Source organism: Pinus tabuliformis, chromosome 2_1 (genome assembly GCF_031772625.1).
Source record: "Pinus tabuliformis cultivar Carrire ecotype Pingquan chromosome 2_1, CPIR1, whole genome shotgun sequence".
Classification (NCBI taxonomy): Eukaryota; Viridiplantae; Streptophyta; class Pinopsida; order Pinales; family Pinaceae; genus Pinus; species Pinus tabuliformis.
This window is the reverse complement of record NC_142299.1, coordinates 360,246,878-360,268,416: the sequence shown is the minus strand read 5'-3', so window position 1 is coordinate 360,268,416 and position 21,539 is coordinate 360,246,878. Positions and strand designations below refer to the sequence as shown.

Below are 21,539 nucleotides of genomic sequence, written 5' to 3'. Positions count from 1 at the left end.
GAAGTAGACAACTGTCGTATCTCTCTTTCTCATATGCGTGGCTCCAAGTTTACTCTGCATCATCATCTTTCAATTGATGTTTTCATTCTGATATAGATTAGAGCATCAAATATGCTTTTTTCCATGGTCATCTTAGCAATGTGAGGGATCAAATGATTCTTCACAGAGTCAAAGGATGACTTGCTTAGTCTTTGCCATCTTATGTTTTTCTAGCAACACAGGATTGGTGGTCTCTATAACTAGTTTCTCAATTAAGTCCCACAGATCATGTTCCTCCAACGGCATTTGTCCTTGACATTTTCATGTGATGAAGTTGGACCTTTCAATGTGTCCATGACACTGAATGTAGTCATATTGTTGCACTGAAATATGTTGCTAGACAACAGATCAGCAACCTAATATGGGTCCACCATGCTTTTCTCAAGCATGGATCATGTGCATCTCATCGCTGAAACTAAGTCACAGGATTCACCAAATTTGAGCCTTCAGGTTCAAAATTTGGCAAACCCAACCTTAAAAATGAATTTGTTGAGGTTCGGGCCATGAAATTCGCCAACCATGGAGTGAATTGATGCGCATTCTCTGCTGTAGGTACTGTGAATGCTGGCTCCATGAACATGACAGCTGTGTGAGTATTTCTTCCCTCTGATAGATAGTATGAGGATTCGATTTCCCCAGTAGCAGCAGGCTATGGTGGCCATATTCCCCAGCAATAGTAGGATATGGTGACCTATAGATCGATAACTACCAAAAACACCAATTAAAATTTCTGCTAGGGAGTACATAGAAACGCATGCCGCTGTAAAATTAAGACAGCAAATACAACTTTTTGAATAGCCAAAATAACATCTGTTTTGTCTCTATTAATTCGGAAAAAAGGGAAGATGAAAACTACATCTGAAAACTCAAACTCTTGAACCATCAAGTGGTGCGCCATGCTTCCCCATGATGGGCTAGGAAAGAAGAGGGATACAATGAATCGGGATGCATGAACAACAGTGCCTTGAATAAGGGTGTAAAACCCTAACCCTAGAGAACTCTGGTTGCATGGATAAATGAGCCAAGTGCGGCTCTACTGAGGATGATTTGAGGCATGCAAGCATGCATCCTCCTAGAGATTCGTGCCCCTTACCTTTAGCTGAAACTCTCGTGCATGAGTAACTAGGGAACTGCATTCTCTAATTGTTCATGCAAAACTAAACAGGGCAAAAACTCAGAAATAAAATGCATTGCTAATTTAGAAAAACAATTAAAACGAGAAATGAACAGAAGATAAATGCGTGCTTGCTTTTGGCATGCATAAAAGCATGCTTGCACCTCTGGTGCATCCTTGTCAGTGCTTGTATGGCTGCTGAAGAAAGGGCACATTGCTGCTGCACGTACTGATATACAGCCTGCTCTGCTGAAGGAGGAAGTGGTTCAGCTGGAACACAGTCCAAGTCACATTTGTAAATTAACAGCCAAAGCTAATGGGTATAATTTTAATGACAAAACGATTCAGAAAGTTTTTTACAAAAACTTGATTGCTAACTGCTCTTTCCCTTCTAACAAATTTGGAACTACCATAGGTGCCCATGTGATTTCTGTCAGCTTTCAAAAGGTCAAATTCTGTCAACGTGATGTAATTCTTCTAGAAAACCATCCACGTTGAGTTAGGCCTCCATTGTAACCCTTGTCTGGGGACATGCTTAAGCAGACTTAGCCATTCAAATAGGAAATCATCTTCAGTTTTGTCACCATTTTTGTCATCCTCATCCTGCTCGTGAGATCATAGTATTCCTTTTCTTTTTTTCTTTAATCTTTCCTTTGAGAAAATTAGCTCCTGTGACTTGCAACTCTGGGAGAGATGGCCTTGTTTTCCACGACATACTTCCTCGTTGTTGGTCACCTTGCCCTTATCTGTTTTCTTGCTTGTTCTATTTTTAGCAAGAGCACTGTTAGTCACCTTGCCCTTATCTGTTTTCTTGCTTGTTCTATTTTTAGCAAGAGCATTTTCTTGAGTATGCTCCTCTTCATCAAACCATTTTTCTTCTGATCTAAGCATTGATTATCATGGTCTTCAAGAACTGCAGAGGTGATTGACTGAGTCTGAATGGCAGATTGCATCTTCTTCCAGTTTTATCCCTACCTCTGACTAATCCCCAGACATTTTTTTTGCCTCTCTTTTTCTGGATCTGCTTTCTATAGTATGCTTTGTCTGTTCCATGTAGTGTTATCAGGACCGGACTGAACCGGCTGGTATGACCGTTTTGAGGAAAAAACCGGTTTGGACCAGTGACTTGAACTGTATTTGGCCGGTTCAGTAACGAACCGATTATCTTCACCTAATCGGCCAGTTTGGTAAAACCGCGTAGAATGCAGCAAGTGGTGCCTGTGTTGCATTTTTTCTTTTAATTTTTGTGTTAGCTGGGCACTAACCCACAACAGGTGCCTAACATTCAAGCCTATGGCCCTACCATTGCTGTGCCATCCATGGTAATGTTAAATTCTTAAAGTGAAAGTGACATTCTCCTTTATCTTTCATTTTCACCCTTTTAGTTAAATTTTTAACATTTTCATGAAATGACTCGGAATGTTTGAGAGTGGTTCTGACCTCATTGGATTTCATAAGGATAAAGTAGAATTTTAGATCTCACTCAAAATCCAACAGATTTAACAAGATTTCAGGATTTGGGCGATTGCAATGTTTCTATTGGATTTTGTCATGTATGAGGGCATCAGACTAGCATTTAATCAAGAGCACCAATCCCTTTATGTACCTTGGTGTTAGTGACATTGATTGTTGAACTCCTCTATCATGATCCTACTAAAAATGTATCCTTCACTCAAACACAATCTTGAATTGACATGCTAAGTATTTTTTATCTTATTTTAATGCTTAGAGGGTGATATTGATGATGAAGATCCCAATATAGGCAAAGATTTTGATGATATGTAGATATTTGTTGTAGCATGTTTTTTTTCTGGATGCTAGCGACCATCTAGGTTTTGTTTTTTGATGTATTTTCGGTTCAAAGATGGATTGCACTTGGTGTTATTTTGGTTATGTGCACCCTTGCATGTTCTATAAATGAGAACTTTTGCTTATTTGTGTATAAATGGTTTGGATTCATATGTATGCACATGAATATATGTGGTTTTCTTTTAGATTTGAATATTTTTTGTGTTTTTGGTTGACCGGTTTTTTGGTCTGAATTTTTTGCTGGTGCCGGTCTGATTCTGACTAGTTCCCGGTTCGGGGGGTCTACTGGTTCTCTGACCGGTCTGGTTCTAATAACATTGGTTCCATGTTAGGGCTCAACTTCTTTTATTTTCTGTTCATATTTGAGCAGCGCTGTGGGGGAGTGCCCCCCCTCGCTGTCACTCCTGAAGCGTGCTCCAGACGGAAGTGCTTAGGGAGCAACCCGGGGGATGCGCTCCTGAATCGCTCCCATTTGGGAGTGATTTTTAGGAGCACACTCCTGCAATTTTTTTTTCGCCCCCTAGTTTTTCTTTGATTTTTTTGTTTTTGTGAAGACGTTCCAAACACAATTTTTTTTCAAAAAAACAAGAATTTTTGAGTGGGATAGCCTAATATTCAAGCCTATGGCCATAGTATTGATATGCGATTCATGGTAATGTTGAAGTGACATTCTCCTTTTATCTTTCATTTTCATACTTTTACTTAAATTTTTAACATTACCATGAAATGACTCGGGATGTTTGAGAGTGGTTCAAACCTAATTGGATTTCATATGGAGAAAGTGGAATTTAATCTCACTCAAAATCCAACAGAGCTATCATTTTTTCCAAGATGGGGGGGATAGCAATGTTTCTATTGGATTTTGCATTGTACTAGGGTTTGGAACTCGTGTTTAATCAAGAACACCAAACCCTCTACGTAACTTGATGTTAGTGACATTGGTTGTTGAACTCTTTATCATGACCCTACTAAAAATGTACTCATTATTCAAACAAAATTTTGACTTGACATGCTATTTTTTTCTATATTGTGTTAATGCTTAGAAGGTGATATTAATGACGAAGATCCCAAGAAAGGCAATAATTTTGATGATATGTAGGTATTTGTTGTAGCATGATTTTTTTGGATACTAGAGGCCATCTAGAACCTGTTTGTTGATGTATTTTGGGTTCAAATATGGATTGCACTTGATGCTATTTTGGTTATATGCACCCTTACATGCTATATAAATGAGGACTTGTAATTTGTGGATCTGTGGTTGATGAAGATTATAACTACTAGATGATTGATTTTATATGGTTTAATTCATGTTTTTATAACTAATTCATCATTCTACATGCTTTTGTTGACATATATGCGTCAAAATATATAAAAATATATATTATATAAAATTTGTTCGTGGCCCTGAAGCGTCTGAAAATTGTCACTCCCTGCTCCCTGCTTCTGCTTCCGCTTCCAAGCAGCCTTGTATTTGAGTCGGTAAATTTGTTGTGCCCTCGGTTAATGTTGGTACTCATTTACAAACATCTATTGGATCTTTCTACTAATGATTTTATCAGGATTGGGCAACTGTTTTGGTCCATGAATTTATCTGGGGATTTTTATGCTTTTTCTGGGCTACTCTTTAGCATTTTATTTTACCCTAGGCATTTTGGTTTCTCTTACGCATATTGAATTCTGTTATACTCTATTCAAATTAGGCATCTGTATGTTTTTCAAATCTGCAAACCATGTGCAGAAATCTCAATCATGAACGTCTACACTATACTAGTATGTGGTTTGTCAGAAGACACAGATGGTTAAGCATGCCTTTTGGAATGGTAAAGTTGCCAAAATATTTGGGCCTCTAGGTTTGTAGCCCCTCTACATTGGAAAACCATTGTGTTTAGGTCAAGTGTTGCCATGGAGTGGTTCTTTCCCCAAACTGTTGAGAGTGAAGCAATATTGGGTCCCTCCTATAAGATCTCAGGAGCAGAGCAGTTCTGGGAGCATTGTGTATGCATACATTAATATTTGTTTGTGCACCTGTTTGTGCAGTCCTGGGAGAACCTAGGAGTGGGAGCAATTCCGGAGCAAGAACATGAGGCCCTGGAGCACTCCCATGAAACACTGGTTGGGGATAAGTGGATGATTCTGTAGGATGGTAGGGTTATGTGGGCTATGATTCATCTAACTGGCACTTCCTTGTCATGGAAGTGATGTTGTTGTTCAATATGGAAGAAGTTGCAGTATTCATATAAGAATTGGATGTTCAGCTCCCAGCCAGGATTGCCACTTGTAGGAAAAATGATGATGGTCTTCACAAGTTGGGTCCAGAGCAGATGAACTTGCCCTCCTTGGTCATTTAGGCAGGGGATTATATATGAGTTCTACTTGGCTCATGGATGTAATAATCTTATGTTTTTTGATTTATAGCGGAATATATGCAGCACTTCCCCACCAAAAAAAATCCCTCATGTATCAGTGCCTTCAAAATGACCTTTACTTTTTGTATACATGATCTTTCTTAGTTTGCTTTCAGTGACAAATGCACCCTACTTTGATTCTTTTACGTTTCTTTTTGACACACTTGTTCTTTACAGTTGTTTTTCGTATATTTCTGTTCTTTACAGTTCTTTTTCACACACTTCTCTTCGTTGTTTGGATTGATGAATTCAGTATAACACATTTATTTGATATTTTTAGTAAAAAGTATGCTAGTTTTAATTATTTTCTCATGTAAAACAAGATACCCGGAAGAAAAGATTTCTGGGCTGCATATGGCATATAAGCATCTCGTCCTTGATCTCTTATTGCATCTTCTCTTGTTATCCTGTGTTATCCGTTCTTTACTTTGTTCGTTGCGTCATTTGCATTAATTTTTTTTTAATATTTTCTTGTGATTAACAGGGGGCCCAAACATGTTCTTTCTATGTTCGTCAAGGATTTTGCAAATATGGACCAACTTGCAAATATGACCACCCTATGGGGACTTTGAGTTACAGTCCATCTGCATCTTCACTAGTGGATATGCCAGTTGCTCCTTATCCAGTAGGATCGTCACCAGCTACTCTTGCTCCATCATTTTCATCTACAGAATTAAGGACAGAAACTACTGCAGGGCCGTTCAAAGAATCAATTCCTACTCCAGAAACTCCTTTGTCATCTTCTGCTGGTGAATCTTTAGATTTAGGAGCACAAGGTCCACTTCTAAGCACCTCAACAGGTTTGACTTCCTCTGAAAGTGAGGAAAATCCTCTGGTTAAGAAGTCAAATCAGGTTTCTGTCCTTGCAAATGGGATTGCAAAGGAGGGGGACATTCCCATTTCAAATTGAAGGCATCATGTAAGCAGATCCTAATAGTTGTGACTGGAGTCTTCTGAAAAGTGGTCATTCTGTTCTATATCTTTCATGACTGTCACATCCCCAATATGCTGAGAAAGCTGATGGAAATTCACTGAGAAAATACATCTGGTTTGGGACCAAGCCTTCTTCCTTTGGTTTCTGTGTGAATTTCTGGAACTCCAAGTTTGAAGTCCGTTTTTCGATTTCGCTTCCACGGGTCCAACGCTGTGATCCAGTTCCACGAGGCTTGCCCCAAATTAATGTGATATATTTTTTCTGGTCTTATGCTTAACCGCACTTTATTTAATTTCATTCACAATTTTTTTTTGTTGTTAAATTTACCCATGCATTTTCCTTATCATTGAGTTGACATTGGACAAGCCTTGTTTAGATTCTATTTGATGGTTCTGTAATTTATTCATTGAGCTACCCTGCCCTGATATTTTGATGCACATTACTGGGTTGTGGCTCTTGGGCATGCTGTGACATTGATGAGTTCCTTCTCGAGTTGGAAGCAGAGCTCTACCAGACCTCATGTGCCCTCTTTGATTCCATCTAATTTTTTGAAGCATGCTCCATCCATAGTTCATTAAGAATTGGCAGTGGCTTCCAAGGAATGTATATATCTCATGCAGAAAGCCAGAGGATTATGTTTGGCGATGTTTTATTCTTTTTCTTTGAGGGGGAGAGCATGCTTTAGTCTCAACCACTAGGTTTTGGCATTTGTAATACAACCAACGCTGGTCTTTTTGGAACGAGTTATCCTTATGTAGACATGAAATGTGCCAAATTTCTTTATGAGAATAAAAGGAATGATATATTTTTAATTTTATTATTTGATTTCATGTTATTTAAATTACTGGGTGATATATTTTTAATTGTATTATTTGATTTCATGTTATTTAAATCATTGGGAATTATTTATGTACTCAAATGACTACATTATGCATATCATGAACAATTCAGAAAGTAGGTTACGAACTGTACCAGTAATTAGGGGGATTCCGACCAAATAGTGAAGTCTGATGTCAATACATTTTTTTATGTACTGTGAAAACTGCAACACTTCAGTGTCAAGACATTATCATTAAGGACAATGTTTTTGGAACAGTGACATGAATGTGGACGCATGAGTCAGATAGTCAACTTGAATTTGTGGACGCATGAGTCAGATGAGAACGTGAATTTGGATATTACTAGCATAGGGCGATGTAAACTCTGGATTTCTTGAGCATATAAGAAACATAAAAAAAAAAAACATGTTCAAACCTTGAGTGTAGATTTTTATAGTCAGTCATATTGTTGATAGTTTTATAGTTTTATGGACTGCACTGTCTATATTAGCTTGAAACATTCTAATACACAGTTTCAAGCTAAAACACACACTTCACTTCAGAAAGCTATCAACAATGTTCAAACCTCTCATGGATTAAAAGACAAAGGATAAAGAGGGTATATGCTAGTTTGTCTATTTACATTGGCTATTTTCATATCATATGCTTAATCTTCTTTATTTTAGTTTATTAGTGTTAAAAAATGATGTCAAATGTCTAAAGCCAAAAGGGTGGTGGTCTTTAAAATAATAAATGCGAAAAAAAAACTAGTAAAGATCTAAAGATCTATTTTGATTTGTGATAAGCACTTGGATTTCACGAAGAAAAAAACTAGTAAAGATTTTAATTTATAAGCACTTGGATTTCTTTTGAATCTTGTTCCCTCTTGATGTTTAATAGATTTAGGATTAAGGTGGATGTAGAAGAGTTATGAGGTGGAGCAACTATAAGCTAATGGTAAACATCCATTTTTAATGTCAAGTGAGTAGTTAAATAATAGTAATGCGGTTGATTAAGTTTTTAAATGTTAAATACTTGATGGGTTCAGAGAAAACATACTGAAATGTGCACTATAATTATGCCTTGTTTTAGATAGTATTGTTTCTTTTGTTATGTTCTATAAACACCATTTTTTTTAGCTTTTTTATTTACAACGTATTTCATGCATATTAGTGGAGGGAGGCTACAAATCCCAAGAGAACACCTAGGTGCTTAGTGTTAGTTTTCAATAAACGTAGCACCCGACAGTTAATTCCTAGTAGAAATTTGATCATATTAGTGGAGGGAGGCTACAAATCCCAAGAGAAGACCTAGTTGCTTAGTGTTAGTTTTCAATAAACGTAGCACCCGACACTTAATTCCTAGTAGAAATTTGATCTACTCATTTAAATGCGCAGTTAGGTTCCTAACAACATTAAATATAGCGAAAAAAATTCACCAATTTCAATAACAAAAATTGGCATAACAAATTGTGCACAATCACAATTCTTCATTAAACTTTTGAACTTATTTGGGCTCCCTTCTTGGGAAAATGGCCCAATTGAGGAAATTACGTACAACACTAGATTTGGTTCAGTTGATCAAACCCTCCTTGGTTGATCTGTATCTCTTTGCCGCACCTTCCTCGGACCCAACATACTCATTGACAAGCCTCTCTCAATCTTGTCATGTTGTATTGTGCGTCTTTCTCATCTTCCTAGCCTTGCTCTTACTTTACAATGAGCTAAATCTTTAACCCTAATCTCCAAAATGATTAAAGACCAAGATTAGGTCTAACTTCACTTTAGATTAGCAATTGAGATTACAACATAATAACTAATGTAATTTACTTTACTTTTCCAAAGTTTACCTTGGCTCAATAAGTCAACATAATAATTATATGCTTTTTCTAAGTTAAAAACTTAGGCTAAGTTACATTAACAATTTGCTCACACTTGAGAAAGCGTTCTAATGAAAATTTGGGTGACCTCTGCATGCCTAGATACTTAGGCTTGTTAAGAAGTACTTGCTTGGGCTACAAACATCAACACTCCCTCTTAGCAAGGGGGATACTTTCGCCTCGTTGGAATTGGCTTTGATCTTGGACTTGCATCTGCTGCCATGGATGTTACTTTTGAATTGGAAGACTTCCCTGCCATCATCTTTAAAGACCCCCTCCCTGTGAGCTTTCACTTAGAAAACTCCATATCTTGAACATCCAATAAGGCCATTTCATGCCAGGAGACCTTGACAAATTTGGAGGAATCAACTGACAACTCCTCCTCAGTTGAACATGAAGGTAGACTCCCTTTGAACTACTTAACCTTCGGAGCTACCTGCTCTTTGTTCTTATAAGATGGCCCTTTAGCCTATACCTGTTGCTCTCTCTTACTCCAATGATGTGGCCATTGTCTAAGCTCGATCCTCCGGGTCTGATTAGTACCTGTCCATCCTTGAAAATTATGCCAAACCCCTTCTTCTCAATAATTGAGATTAAAGAGCAAACTCCACTTGAGTTTCGACACCCAAAACACATCTTTCAGTTCCATCCTGCCCTCTGACTCAAGTTGGAATACCATTGTTCCAACCCCCTTTGTTGTATGCTTTGTATTAACACTTAACTTCACATCCAATTTTGAGTCTCACTTAATTAGGGTGGTGAATTTCTTTCACACTTCTATCATATGTCTTATGGATCCACTATCTAGTAGCCACGCAATAACTAGTAAGGGGCTAGAGGGAATGTAGGAAACAAGTACAAACTCCGTTTCAAACTTCTTGGCAAATTCCTCCTAAACTTCTACTAATGCAATTACCACTGGTTGTGTGCCCTTCCCCCTTCCTCTCTGGAGATTATGAGGCATAGTATCCTGTCTTATGACACGAGAAACCCCTGACCTTAGTCAAATCCTTTGACTTTGAGGTCGACTCCACTCATGTTCGAGCTCTTTTCTTTGCCTTTTGCAATTAGAGGCACGTTTGTGTCATCTAGCTACCATGCGAATCTTGGTCGTTCATTGTAACATGGTTTCTTTTTGTATGTAGTCATCACATATCTTATCAAAAGAGGGTGGTGTATGTCGAGCACAGATTCCGTTGATGAACATAACCCTTGCCTCTGAGAAACCACTCAATGCCAAATTTACTAGTTCTTTGTCTTCCCCCCGTTCTCCCACCGCTGCAAGCTAATCACATATTTGTACAATCTTCATCAGATAACTCATTATTGGGTCAGAGTTGGTCATCTGTGTGGTTTGGAGCATATCGTTCAATATTATCTTCTTGTTTATTGTTTTGCTCTAGTATAATCCTATTAGGGCATCGAATATTCCCTTGGTTGTCTTCTTCTCGGACAAGTAAGGAATCATATGATTATTTACAACATCTAAGAGTAACCTTTGTGCCCTTATCTCCTTATTTGCTAAGTAGGTCTTTTGTTGAGGATTTGACGACTTCAGGATCTCTGTCTCAACAATCTCCCAAAGATCGTTTTCCTTGAGAACCAGAGTGATCCTAGTCTTGTCGGGTAGGAAGTTTGACGCTCCATCTAACCCGTTTTTGTACCGAAGACCCAATGTATCCATTTTGCCAAATCTTGCCAAATACTTATTATTATTATTTATGTTGGATGCGAATTTACAACCATTACCTTGGCCTCTTTGTTGGTTGCACACCCTTGTCTCGATGTCTACTCCTCGTAGTCTACTCTTGTCCGCTCGGTCCTTGCAACCCCAATCTATTTTGCTACCCGCTAGGCTCTAGTGTGCTTGGATTTGTGCGCTGGCTTGTCAATGGCAGTGACTTGCATGAGTATGCCATTGTGGTTGTTACTTGCGTCATTGGTCCTGTTGACCACTACATGTTAACTACCCATAGCAGTACACCCCATTTTCTTCGCAAAAAGGGATAGCGCTTAATCGACATGTCCGTGCCATTCGACAGTCATCGCCGACTTGATCATACTATGTTGTAAACGCAGTCTGCATGTGTGAATTGTAAATAATCTTAGCAGATATGAGTCGTATGTAAATTGCCTAGGTGGACCTAATTTCCTAGTGATAATCTACGTTCCGGAAGGTTTTTTGTTTCACCGATCTATGATCGGCAGAGTTTTCCTTCAGCCTAACCCCAAAGCCGGAATGGATTTTGTCATTAGAATCTTAGGAGAATCCTAGTGTGTTAATCTGCTAGATTATAGTTGTGTTGCAAAACTGGGTGGTTTATGATGGTCTATGTCAAATGGGTTCTCCCCCTTGAGATATAAAGTTGTAAAAGTCATGATGTAAAGTGTCTTGAGGGTTAGAAAATATTTTAATCCCCTCATAAGTCCTAAGTCCTAGGTCCTAGGTGATTTTTTCCAAAGGCTAAGTTCGAGGATCCATTTAAAAATAAATTGAAAATTACAAAATTAAAAAAATCACTGAAAAATAAAAATTTTAAAAAAATAAAAAATAATAAAATTTATAAAATAAATTAAAAAAATAAATAAAAATTTAGATAAAAATAAAAAAATAAAGTAAAAACCTAAAAATAATAAAATAATAATATTTTTGAGTAAATAAATGCAGAATTTCAATGCATTAAAAAATTCGACGGATGAGATTAAGAGATGCCTTGATCCTCATCGACGGTCGAGATCATTTTGACATGGATCACTCGAACTAGCTGTTGGGAATTTTTCCTTTAAATAGGGTGCTAGGGGTCAGTTGAGATCAGATTTGATCTGAGAGTCTGGTGCTAAAGAAAACTCTCTTGTAGTCATTTTTGTGCAATAAAGAAAGACTTTGGGGTTTAAAAATCTTGATCGTGTTACTTTTCTGAAAACGCTGTAAGATTGTTCTATTTTTTTTTCTGCATAATTTTATTTTCAGCCATTGATGATAGCTTAATAAAGATTGATCTAGGAATAGGTATCTTATCTAATCTTTGGGGTTTGAATGATAGTATAGTTTCTGAAATATAGTGGCAGGTATCTCCATTGATTAGGGTTTCGCTATTGTTTTCTCCCTTATGTTAATGGTTGATTTTAAGTTGTGCAGGAAATCCTTTTTTCAGAGTACCAGGCGTTAGGACTTTTTTCAGAGTACCAGGCGTTAGGAGAAGTTCTCGGCTGAACCAACCAACTTTCGAATTGTGTTTTCTAAAAGAGCCCAACCAGTTCTTGATCTCGGGCTAATCATTTGAATTTTTTTTTAATGAATGCATGCAGGGTTTTCTGAAGCGTCTTACACTAAAATTAAATTATGATAATATCACTGTGATTATTGACACATTTGGCTGTTTAAGAGTCGTTAATATGTAAATATTGTAAATTTTTAGCCAATTTAAGGTTTCAGTTTTGTTTCTGGCACGTTTTACTTCTTGGTGTTCTTGGTGTTCTGTGTTTGCATTTCAGGTTACAGGTATAGATCTTCAAAGTTTATGTTTGAGGGGATTTGGTGGTTCATCGAAACTGTTTTACTGCTCAAGATTTATTTGCAAAAAGAAAAAAAAATTAGATTTTTTTTTGAAGAGAGCAGGTTATTTCACTCCAACGCTGCCTCCTTTTCTCCACGTGAGTTGCTTGGCAACCCTCAATCCCTACAGTCCCTTCATCTGCTGCCAACTGCCTATGTTCTCCCAAAAACCTCTGTTCTTCTCCACGTTGCTATCGTTTTCTTCAGCTTTCATTATCCAAACCGCATTTTCCAATATCGAACCTGCAAACAACATTCAAAGCCCTCGATTCAATCCAATCTTGCAGTGTCTAGGTGAGCAACACCCTCTCCACACGGCTTCCAATCATATGCATGTCCATTGTCTTCTTCCTAACCTGCAAGCCATTGAAACAAAAACAAATAAAAACGTGGCCCCTTGCTGTTGTCAAAACCCTGCAAACAGCGAGAGAAGCGTGAATCTTCCGCCGTCTGCAATCAAACTGTCCAGCTGCAACAACAAACAAAATTTCCATGTAAATGTAATATGCGTAGAGGTACAGTTCGTTCCATTTCATATTAGGTTAGAGTTGGACTTTGTTTGTATAATGCGTGTTTCAAATAAAAAAAAAAAATAAAAGTAGAAAAAGGATTTCGATTTTTTTATTTTTACGTTTAGATGTTAGCGTTATTTTAAATTCTCTTTTCATTTCTTTTAGTTTTAGGATTAGTTTAGTTTAATTTTAATTCTTCAAATAACATTTAAAAATCTAATATATATATATATATAAAATTCGATTTTCATTTTGTATTATTCAATTAGATTTTGATTTGTTCAATTTAGGATTTTATCAAAGTTTTAAGTTAGCATTTTTTTTAGATTTAAGCTTTTACATAATTTTAGTTTAAATGCATTTTCTTTCATATTTCAAAATTAAAAATTAAAAATTTTTGTTTTACATTAAAGTTTAAGTTTTAGATTTCTATTTGATATAGTTTTAGATTAGATTAATTTAGATTTTATTTTTCTCTTTTAGGTCTTTGTTTCATTTTGAGTTAAAAAATTAAAATTCATAAAAATTATAAAGTTTTAAAAAATCATAAAAAATTTTAAAATTTTAAAAATCATAAAAATTATAAAAGAATATAAAATATAAAAAAGAGAGTTTCTTTTCTTTTAAAGTGTAGATTTAGATTTTTTAAGTTTCATTTACTTTTAATTTTTGTTTTAAATTTTTGTCTGAAAAACATAATTTTTTTTTGCTAGATAATTTTTTTTTTGCCAGAGTGAGTCTTGGCTCAGGGATTTATCACTTTTTATCTTTTTGCTGAGGCTAAAATTTTGATGTGGAAATAATGTTTATCATTTTTTGATTTTAGCATGCTTGAATGATCATGAATATGATATTTGGTTAGCGTTTAAAATTACGTGGTTGTGTATCTTTCGAAGTTTTAAATTGCTAGATCATCGTTAAAGCATTGTGAATTTACTGGATATCTTGTATCATTCGATTTATTTGATGATAAGTGATTGCTGTACACGGTTTACATTTCTGCAACATTTAGTAAGTAATTTTTTAAACATTAACTCCATAAGGCACTAGTCTATTAATTTAATAAAATCAACTAAGTGCTTGTTTTCCCTTGTGTCTCCCAACCCAACTGGTCCACAGTGGGTCATTCATTATCCCATAGGGTCTACCCCCCTTAGCTGCGGGAGACAGGCTTAAACGGAGAGATCGGGGATCAAGGTGACAACCCCCGGTCTGAGCGTTGTCGTGACAATCTGTGCGACAACAGGTCCTTGTCCTTGTGGCTGCTCTTTTCTTTTTGGCTTCTTGGCCTCTTCTCGTGGCGGTGGCTGTGGTGGCTTGACAATCCTTTTCGACCACCACATGATATGTCCTTTACCTATGCCCTCCTACGTGGGGTCGTTCTAATAGCGACAATCTATGCACAACCCATCTCTCGACTAGTTATGTTGGTGGCTAGTTAACTCTTTTCTTTAATTTTTTACTTGTGCCTCACTCTACAGTGGTTGCTCGACTGTCTTCTTTGTCAACGACTGATCCTTTGTCAGCCACCTCTCTCCATGGCTTGACAATGCCAATCGTCTTCACTTATTGTGGTCTATTGTGTATTATTGTTCACAACATGCCCAAATCTATCCCTAGTCTGTTCCCGCAACCCACTCTACTCCTTTCTCCGCTGCTCACAAGCGATTTGATGACAACCCTGTTGACCCCTTATGAACCAACATGATATGCTATCACAGGTTGAACCTTGCCTGCACCATATGACCCCCACAGGATTGTTGGAAGAATATTTGTTATTGATGTCAAAGGAATGACTTGCTCAAGAAAAAATTACAGGTGCTTGTAGGGGACTTTAAGCCCTTTCCAACAAGCATTTGCATGCCTCCTAATTCCTCTTCATTAAAGAGAAATTATATTTTCAAGAAGAAAAACCACTTATTTCAACCTCTATCAAATTGGCCTACCTAAGATCAAGTTGTCCCCCTCCCCTATAGATGTGTCTGATAGAGTATGCTTGACTAGTATGAATATACAAAATGTCATCTCCATTTGGCTATCAACTCAGTGAAGCAAGGAAATATGAATTAAAATCTACAGAGAAGTATACGGGTTCATATCTCTTGAACTTAGGAGCTGATTGCAGGAAGAAGACGTGGATTCTATCTCTGTTTTTGGTCAAGGATTCATGGTGGTTTTTTTGTTGGAATTCGTCCTCCCTTGTGGCATCTTCTGGGCAGAATAGGAATTGTTTTTGGAGTATTACGTCAACCTTATTTTTTGCCCTATCATAAGTCAGTCCCCTACTTGTTTAGCATAAGAAAATTGGCACAAACTTAAGTTCTTGGAGACCTAAATTCAGACATATAGACTCAAAATTCATACTGTGGAAAACCCAAAATTCACATTGTGGCAGACTCAGATCTCAGATTCAAACCTATGCATAATTTTGGCCTTGCAACCTCAATTTTTGAGCAATTTTTTTGCATCTTTGGAGCAAAATTGGTACTGTGTTGAGCCGAGTTTGAAGTCATTTCTTAAGACCTTGTAAGGAGTTGAGTTGAGACCATTTTCTTTAGCAAATTTGTTGGAGCATTCCTAATCATTTGTTGAAGTAGATTTGAAGGGCTTTGGACAGAACTTGGTTGCTGACTTGAAGACATCCTAGTGTAGTAGACTTTGAAAAATTCTATGAAGGATTTGGTAGTAGCTTTTGAAGCCTTAGATTATGTAGACTTGAAACATTCTTGGAGTAAGCTTGAAGAAGTTTTTGAAGTGAATTTGGAACTGGTTTTGGAAAGCACTTTTTTGAAGACATCTTGAAGAAGTCGATTTTGAAATCTAGTATTTGGAAAGGTTGGAGCCTAGAAGGATTGGAATCCTCATTTTAACCAAGTTGATGGTTGGATTGGTTGAAAGGATTGGAGTCCTCTTTTTGACCAGGTTGGTCCCTGGATTTACGTTATAAGATTGGAGTCCTCATTCAAAATTGGAGCCTTGAAGAAAGAAAAGATTATGTTTTATAGGTTGGACCTTGAATTTTGTAAAAGAGGATTGGAGTCTTCACTATCTTTATGCATAAAATTATTTTTTGTTCTATTTTTTGTGTTCTAGTTTAATTTGTGATAAAAATCTTAACTGACATAATATAACGATTGAAAGAAACACTGATTCACCCTCTTCTCAGTATTTCCAACATTTCCAACAATTGGTATAAGATTTAACTTCTTCATAATCAACATAACAATTGGAAGAATGATTTGTGAATCACAATGACCAGTAAAGATGGTAAGGTCCCCCAATTTGATGGAACAAATTTTTCGTTCTAGAAGGTTAGAATGGAGTACTACTTAATGTCTTTTGGAGTTGAAGTTTGACAATCTATCACAAATAGATACAAGATCCCATCTCCTCTTCCAACAAATCCGGACGTGAAGAAAGAATATGTAGCAAATGCAAATGATTTGAATTCTATAGCAGGTGGTTTGCCATATTCAAAATTCACCAAAGTTTTGGGTATCAAAATAGCTAAACATATGTGGAACAAGCTCATCTATATTTATGAAGGAGATGACAAGGTCAAAAAGGGAAAGCTTCAAACCTATAGAAGACGATTTGAAAGTCTCAAGATTAATGATGAAGATATTGCTACTTATTTCTCCTAGTAGATGAAGTAGTCAATTGTCTCAAAGGATTAGGTGAAGATGTTAATGAAAAGATGATTGTCCAAAAGGTCTTTAGATCTTTTCTAGATAGTTTTGATGCCAAGGTTTGCGCCAAAGAAGAATGAAAAGATTTGGAATTTCTATCAGTGGATAAACTTCATGGAATTCCACAACATACGAGATGAGGTTAGGAAATTCAACTCATATGGAAGCTATATTCAAGGCATCCAAGACATCAAGAAAGGGAAAGAATTGTGATTGCAACAACGATGATTTTGGTATTGAAATGGCACAATTTCTTAAGAAGATGAAGAAAGGTCCCAACTCAAAGGTAAGCTACCTCTCATTTGATTTAGATGTCGTAAAATAGGACATTATGCAACAAAGTTCCCTTTTAAAGATGACAATGATGATGAAGATGAACTTGTGAGAAGAACATCCAAGAGGAAAGGCCCAAACAAAAAGAACTTCTTCTCCAATAAAGACAATGATGAGTTGGAAGGAGAAGAAGAATATGGTGGAAGCAATGGAGTATTGTTCATGGCCTTCATAAAGGAAACAAATAAAGTTTAGAAGAAGTATAAGGAAATGTGGAGGAACTATTGATTAGTGGCATAGAATAAAATGAGAGGCTTAGAAATAAGAATGAAAAGTTATCTCAAGAAATCAACTCTCTCAAAACCAAGAAGGAAGAAGTTAAAATAATAGAAGAAATGTCGAGTAATAAGCTAAAGGAAAAGGAAGAAATTTGTGAAAAATTGGAAGTTGAAGTTGTATCTCTAAAAGGAGAGTTGGACAAATCCAACGAGTGTTTGAAGAGTTCCCATACCTTGGATGTCATTCTCAACTCTTAAAGGCCACTGGACGACAAATCTAGACATGGCTATATAGGAAAATATTTCAATTCATAGGAAGAAAACAATGTTCATCATGAAGAACAACGCAGAAGTTTTGCTGATGCCTTTAAAGGATCTTATCATTCTAACCTTGCATGAAACAAAGTTCATCCAAGGAATGAGAAGTATCCCTTTCCTGAAAGGAATATGTCATCAAGGCAAGCTTATCCTAACAAATATCAAATTATTTTCCTTGGTCACTATTTCTTTTGTAAAATTTTTGGTCATCATGCAAAACATTGTAAGGTTTATTGGGCTAATCATCAAAATAAGATTGTTCATCCAAAGAGGCAAGGTCAAATCCGGACTTATAACTCCTTTGCTCCTATGTCAAAGTATATCCTAGAATGCTACAAATGCAATAATCTAGGCCATATAACACAAAACTATCCTCTGGAGCAAAGATAAAAAGTTTCTAGAAAGAAAATTGGAGAATATACCTTTGAAAATTGCAGTGTAACTTTATGTGCTTAGAAAAAGGAAAATCAATGGTTGGTAGATAATGGATGTTCTACGCACATGATAGGTGACCAAAAAATGTTTATCTCTATAAACACAACAAAGGATGGAAATGTGACCTTTGGAGACAATGGATTTGCTAAAATTGTTGGGAAAGGCACAATGAGTCTCATCAATACCAAGGGGCAAGCACAAAATGCTCTATACGTTGAAGGGCTCAAGCACAATCTTCGAAGTGTCATCCAAATATGCGATCGGGGACACAATCTCATCTTCCGCTCCAAGGACTATGAGAAAAGGAGATCATTTTCAAGAAAAATGGTAGGAAGATGAGTAAGAACAACAAATAATGTATACATTCTCAGTGAAATTCAAGAAGAAAGATGTTAAATGAGCCAAGCAAATGAAAGCTAGTTGTGGCACAAGCATTTGGGACACTCAAGCTTTGATAACTTGGTGAAGATTAGAAAACTCAAGTAGTAAGAAACATCCCTAGAATCTTAAAGCCATCAAATGCTATTTGTGCACCATATCTGTTGTCACTTCAAATCGCACCAACAGCATAAGCGCTGCAAGGGAGATAGAAAGCCTCCTAGAGACAACCTCTGGGTTGATTGTAGACCAGTGCCTAGGACATCTTAAAGAGAGGAGTGCTTAAGAGATAATCTGTGAGGGGTTTTCAACACTCCAATTGTCACATAAAAAGGTAATAGGATGGGCTTGGTTCAATAAGCCTTCACTGAGGTAGTTTCAAGCCAACACATGGATCCAAATGCTGGGGGTATATTTGGGGCAATATCAAAGAGAAATGGCCTCTTCTTCTGGTGGCCGACACACAACAATGAGACAACTTAAAACTGAAGTTGTAGAAATGGTGGAGAGGAGGAAAGGAAGGAGGGAAGTAGATGCATAGGGCTGTAACAAACATAATCCTAAGCAGAAATGTTCCAGTAGAAATATGGAATTCGATGTATAGGGTTGTAAACAACACATAATCATAAGTAAAGATTTTCCGATAGAAATATGGAAGAGGGAGGAGGTGTAGTGATAGAAACAACGTAGTATTTATTGAGGTTTCATGCCTATGACATGAGTACCTCTGTCACCAAACAGTGTGAGAAAGGTTGTGCTCATACATGTACTGCAGGTTAATCTAATAACAAAAGCAAATATGTAGTTACTGCAGGTACTGTAGGCTATTGAATAGCACAAGTATATCTGTAATACACCTAGGTATTGTTCTCTATTTAGAAGCCAGGGTAAATCCATGAACCAAGGAGAAACCAACAATCTCATTACACTATTTCAGAGAAGGAAAAAGACAAATGAAATGAGATTACCTAGAGGAACATGTTGCACATTAATCATGCTTGGAATCAACAGGAAAATGCCATTTATCTTAAAGAGTCCAAATAACCAGCCTATACATTCAAAACGATATCAGTGAAGCCCCCAATAAAACAAATTTAACTAAAATGGCTTCCCAGAACTCAGGCCCTGCGGGTGAGAAATTCCAGAACGAGCCAACCCCCGTTAAAGTGTTGCTTCCCCCTTTTTATAAGAAGATGGGGAGCTGGAATTACAATTTACAAAATATCTGAGCCAGAGCTCTAGTTGTCTGCTAGACTCACTGTCTTGGCCTATGTAAGGCGATATTGCCCAAAACGATTACAATTGGGATTCGATCCCTTCTTGGAAATAAATGGAAATTAATAAATAAAGAAAGAAAATGGAAAGAGGAAGGAGCAGGTGTCCCCCTGCTGTCCCTGTGAAGGTCTCTAGTCAAGCCACATCTCAGTCGTGATGCACATCCCCTACTGCTCGGCTGGTTTCTAGAATTTTTGTCTTTATTGCGTGAACAACCAGTTCTATGGAATGGGGAGTGGGTTGCTGCAAGTGCCTGTCTCGGCGGTCCTTTGCTGTGTAGAGGAGTGAGGCTCCATGCCAAGTCATTAAGTTTTCGTGAGCCTCCCACACTGGTTTTATGCTACCCATACTCTATTAGTATCACAACTGCCGACCCATCCGCCTTAAGGGCTCTACACAATCCTTTCGGCACTGTGATACACCTGGTGTTGCGTTTACGACGTAACAAGCAGTCCTTTGGATGTGGGCCTCTATCGCAGAAATATCATGAAATAGACGCACTCTGATTTCCCCTTGGGACCCCTTTGCTTAACCTCCCTTCTACTTATTCATATCAACTGACCGTGGGATGTGACCAAACACTTAGCCCTCGGGGACCAAGGCTCTCAACCACTGTCCGAGGGACCTTTTTCCTTTGTAACATGGAACACCTTTGATAACTCTTATACCACATCGGCCGATATCCTGGGCACGAAATCCTTATAAAATATAACCTATGAAACATCGCATTCGGGGACCCTTTTCCTTATCGCAATCGCAGCTAGGGAGGAGTATTGGCGGGGGAAAGAAACTTACACTTTGTGCAACTGCTGATCGATGCTTTGTGGGGTGACATCATCACTGCCACGTGTCACCCAGAAATGGCCCCATAAGACCCCTGAAAACGTCGAAACTTAGTGACACGTGTCCACCTGTACTGCCACGTCAGCAATGACGTCAGCTGCCATGTCAGCTCTGAGGACCAATCATATGTCACCACGTGGCCCCCTGGAGGAGAGAGAAAATGGCTTGCCCGACCCTGTTTTCGCAGGCATTTCCTTTATAAACTGATTTAGGTCTCTCCTGACACTTTAACACTGAGGGCTCGAATTATCGGCGATTTGTGCTATCAGTGTGTTTCACCCCCCGCAATTCCTTAAGAATGGCCCATCGTGGGATTGCGGGACCACGGGATTGCAGGACTGCGGGGTCTACAGGGTCACTGATACGTGGGATGCGGTATCGCGGTACTGTGGGGTCACCGATATGTGGGATGCGGGACCTGCGGGATACGACATGGATGATATGCGGGACCGTTGATCACCGATAATCCGTACCGCCACATGGAGGAGAGAGAAGGGGGCGGCCCTGCCTTGGTTTTTTCCTGCATTTCCTTTATAAACTCTTTTCGGCCTCCCTCGACGATGTTACACTATATCGCAAATCGCAACACCACAAGGCTTTCAAGTTAGGACCCCGTCGATCGATGATACGCCGATATGCCGATGTGTCGATGATGTGGGACTACAAGGGTGGGATTGCGATATGGGCGATTGGTACCATAACCCACCAATAAACCGTAACCCTGTGCCCGGGATCCCTCCAATAGCCTATTTGCCTTGATCCTTGGGTCACTTCTCTTTTTTTTTCCGGGCTTTATAATGGTAACTTCAACATGCTCTAACTTATGCTCCAGGAGTCCATTTTTGGACTTCCATATACTGTTGGAAATCACTTTCCGAGCATTAGGCAATAGAGAGGGTATGTTTTATCTCTGGGAGATTTTGTGGTGTTGGACAACTGACAACTCGTAAAGTAGTGAGTGACAACATTGGCTCCAACTAGGGA

At 37.8% G+C, this 21,539-nt stretch overlaps 1 protein-coding gene across 2 annotated transcripts in view; it reads left to right on the top strand.

Annotated features, from left to right (window-relative positions):
* The window catches only part of LOC149200354 (zinc finger CCCH domain-containing protein ZFN-like), a 116,817-nt gene extending 109,699 nt beyond the window's left edge, over positions 1-7,118 (top strand). The window contains exon 7 of one of the 2 annotated variants that reach the window (XM_089402680.1): positions 5,852-7,118. In XM_089402680.1, the coding sequence (XP_089258806.1) occupies positions 5,852-6,277 (426 nt within the window). In that variant the 3' untranslated portion in view covers positions 6,278-7,118. Of the gene's footprint in view, positions 1-4,999 lie in introns of both variants that reach the window. The other variant, XM_089402681.1, reaches the window with a different exon arrangement.
* Positions 7,119-21,539: the final 14,421 nt, after the last annotated feature.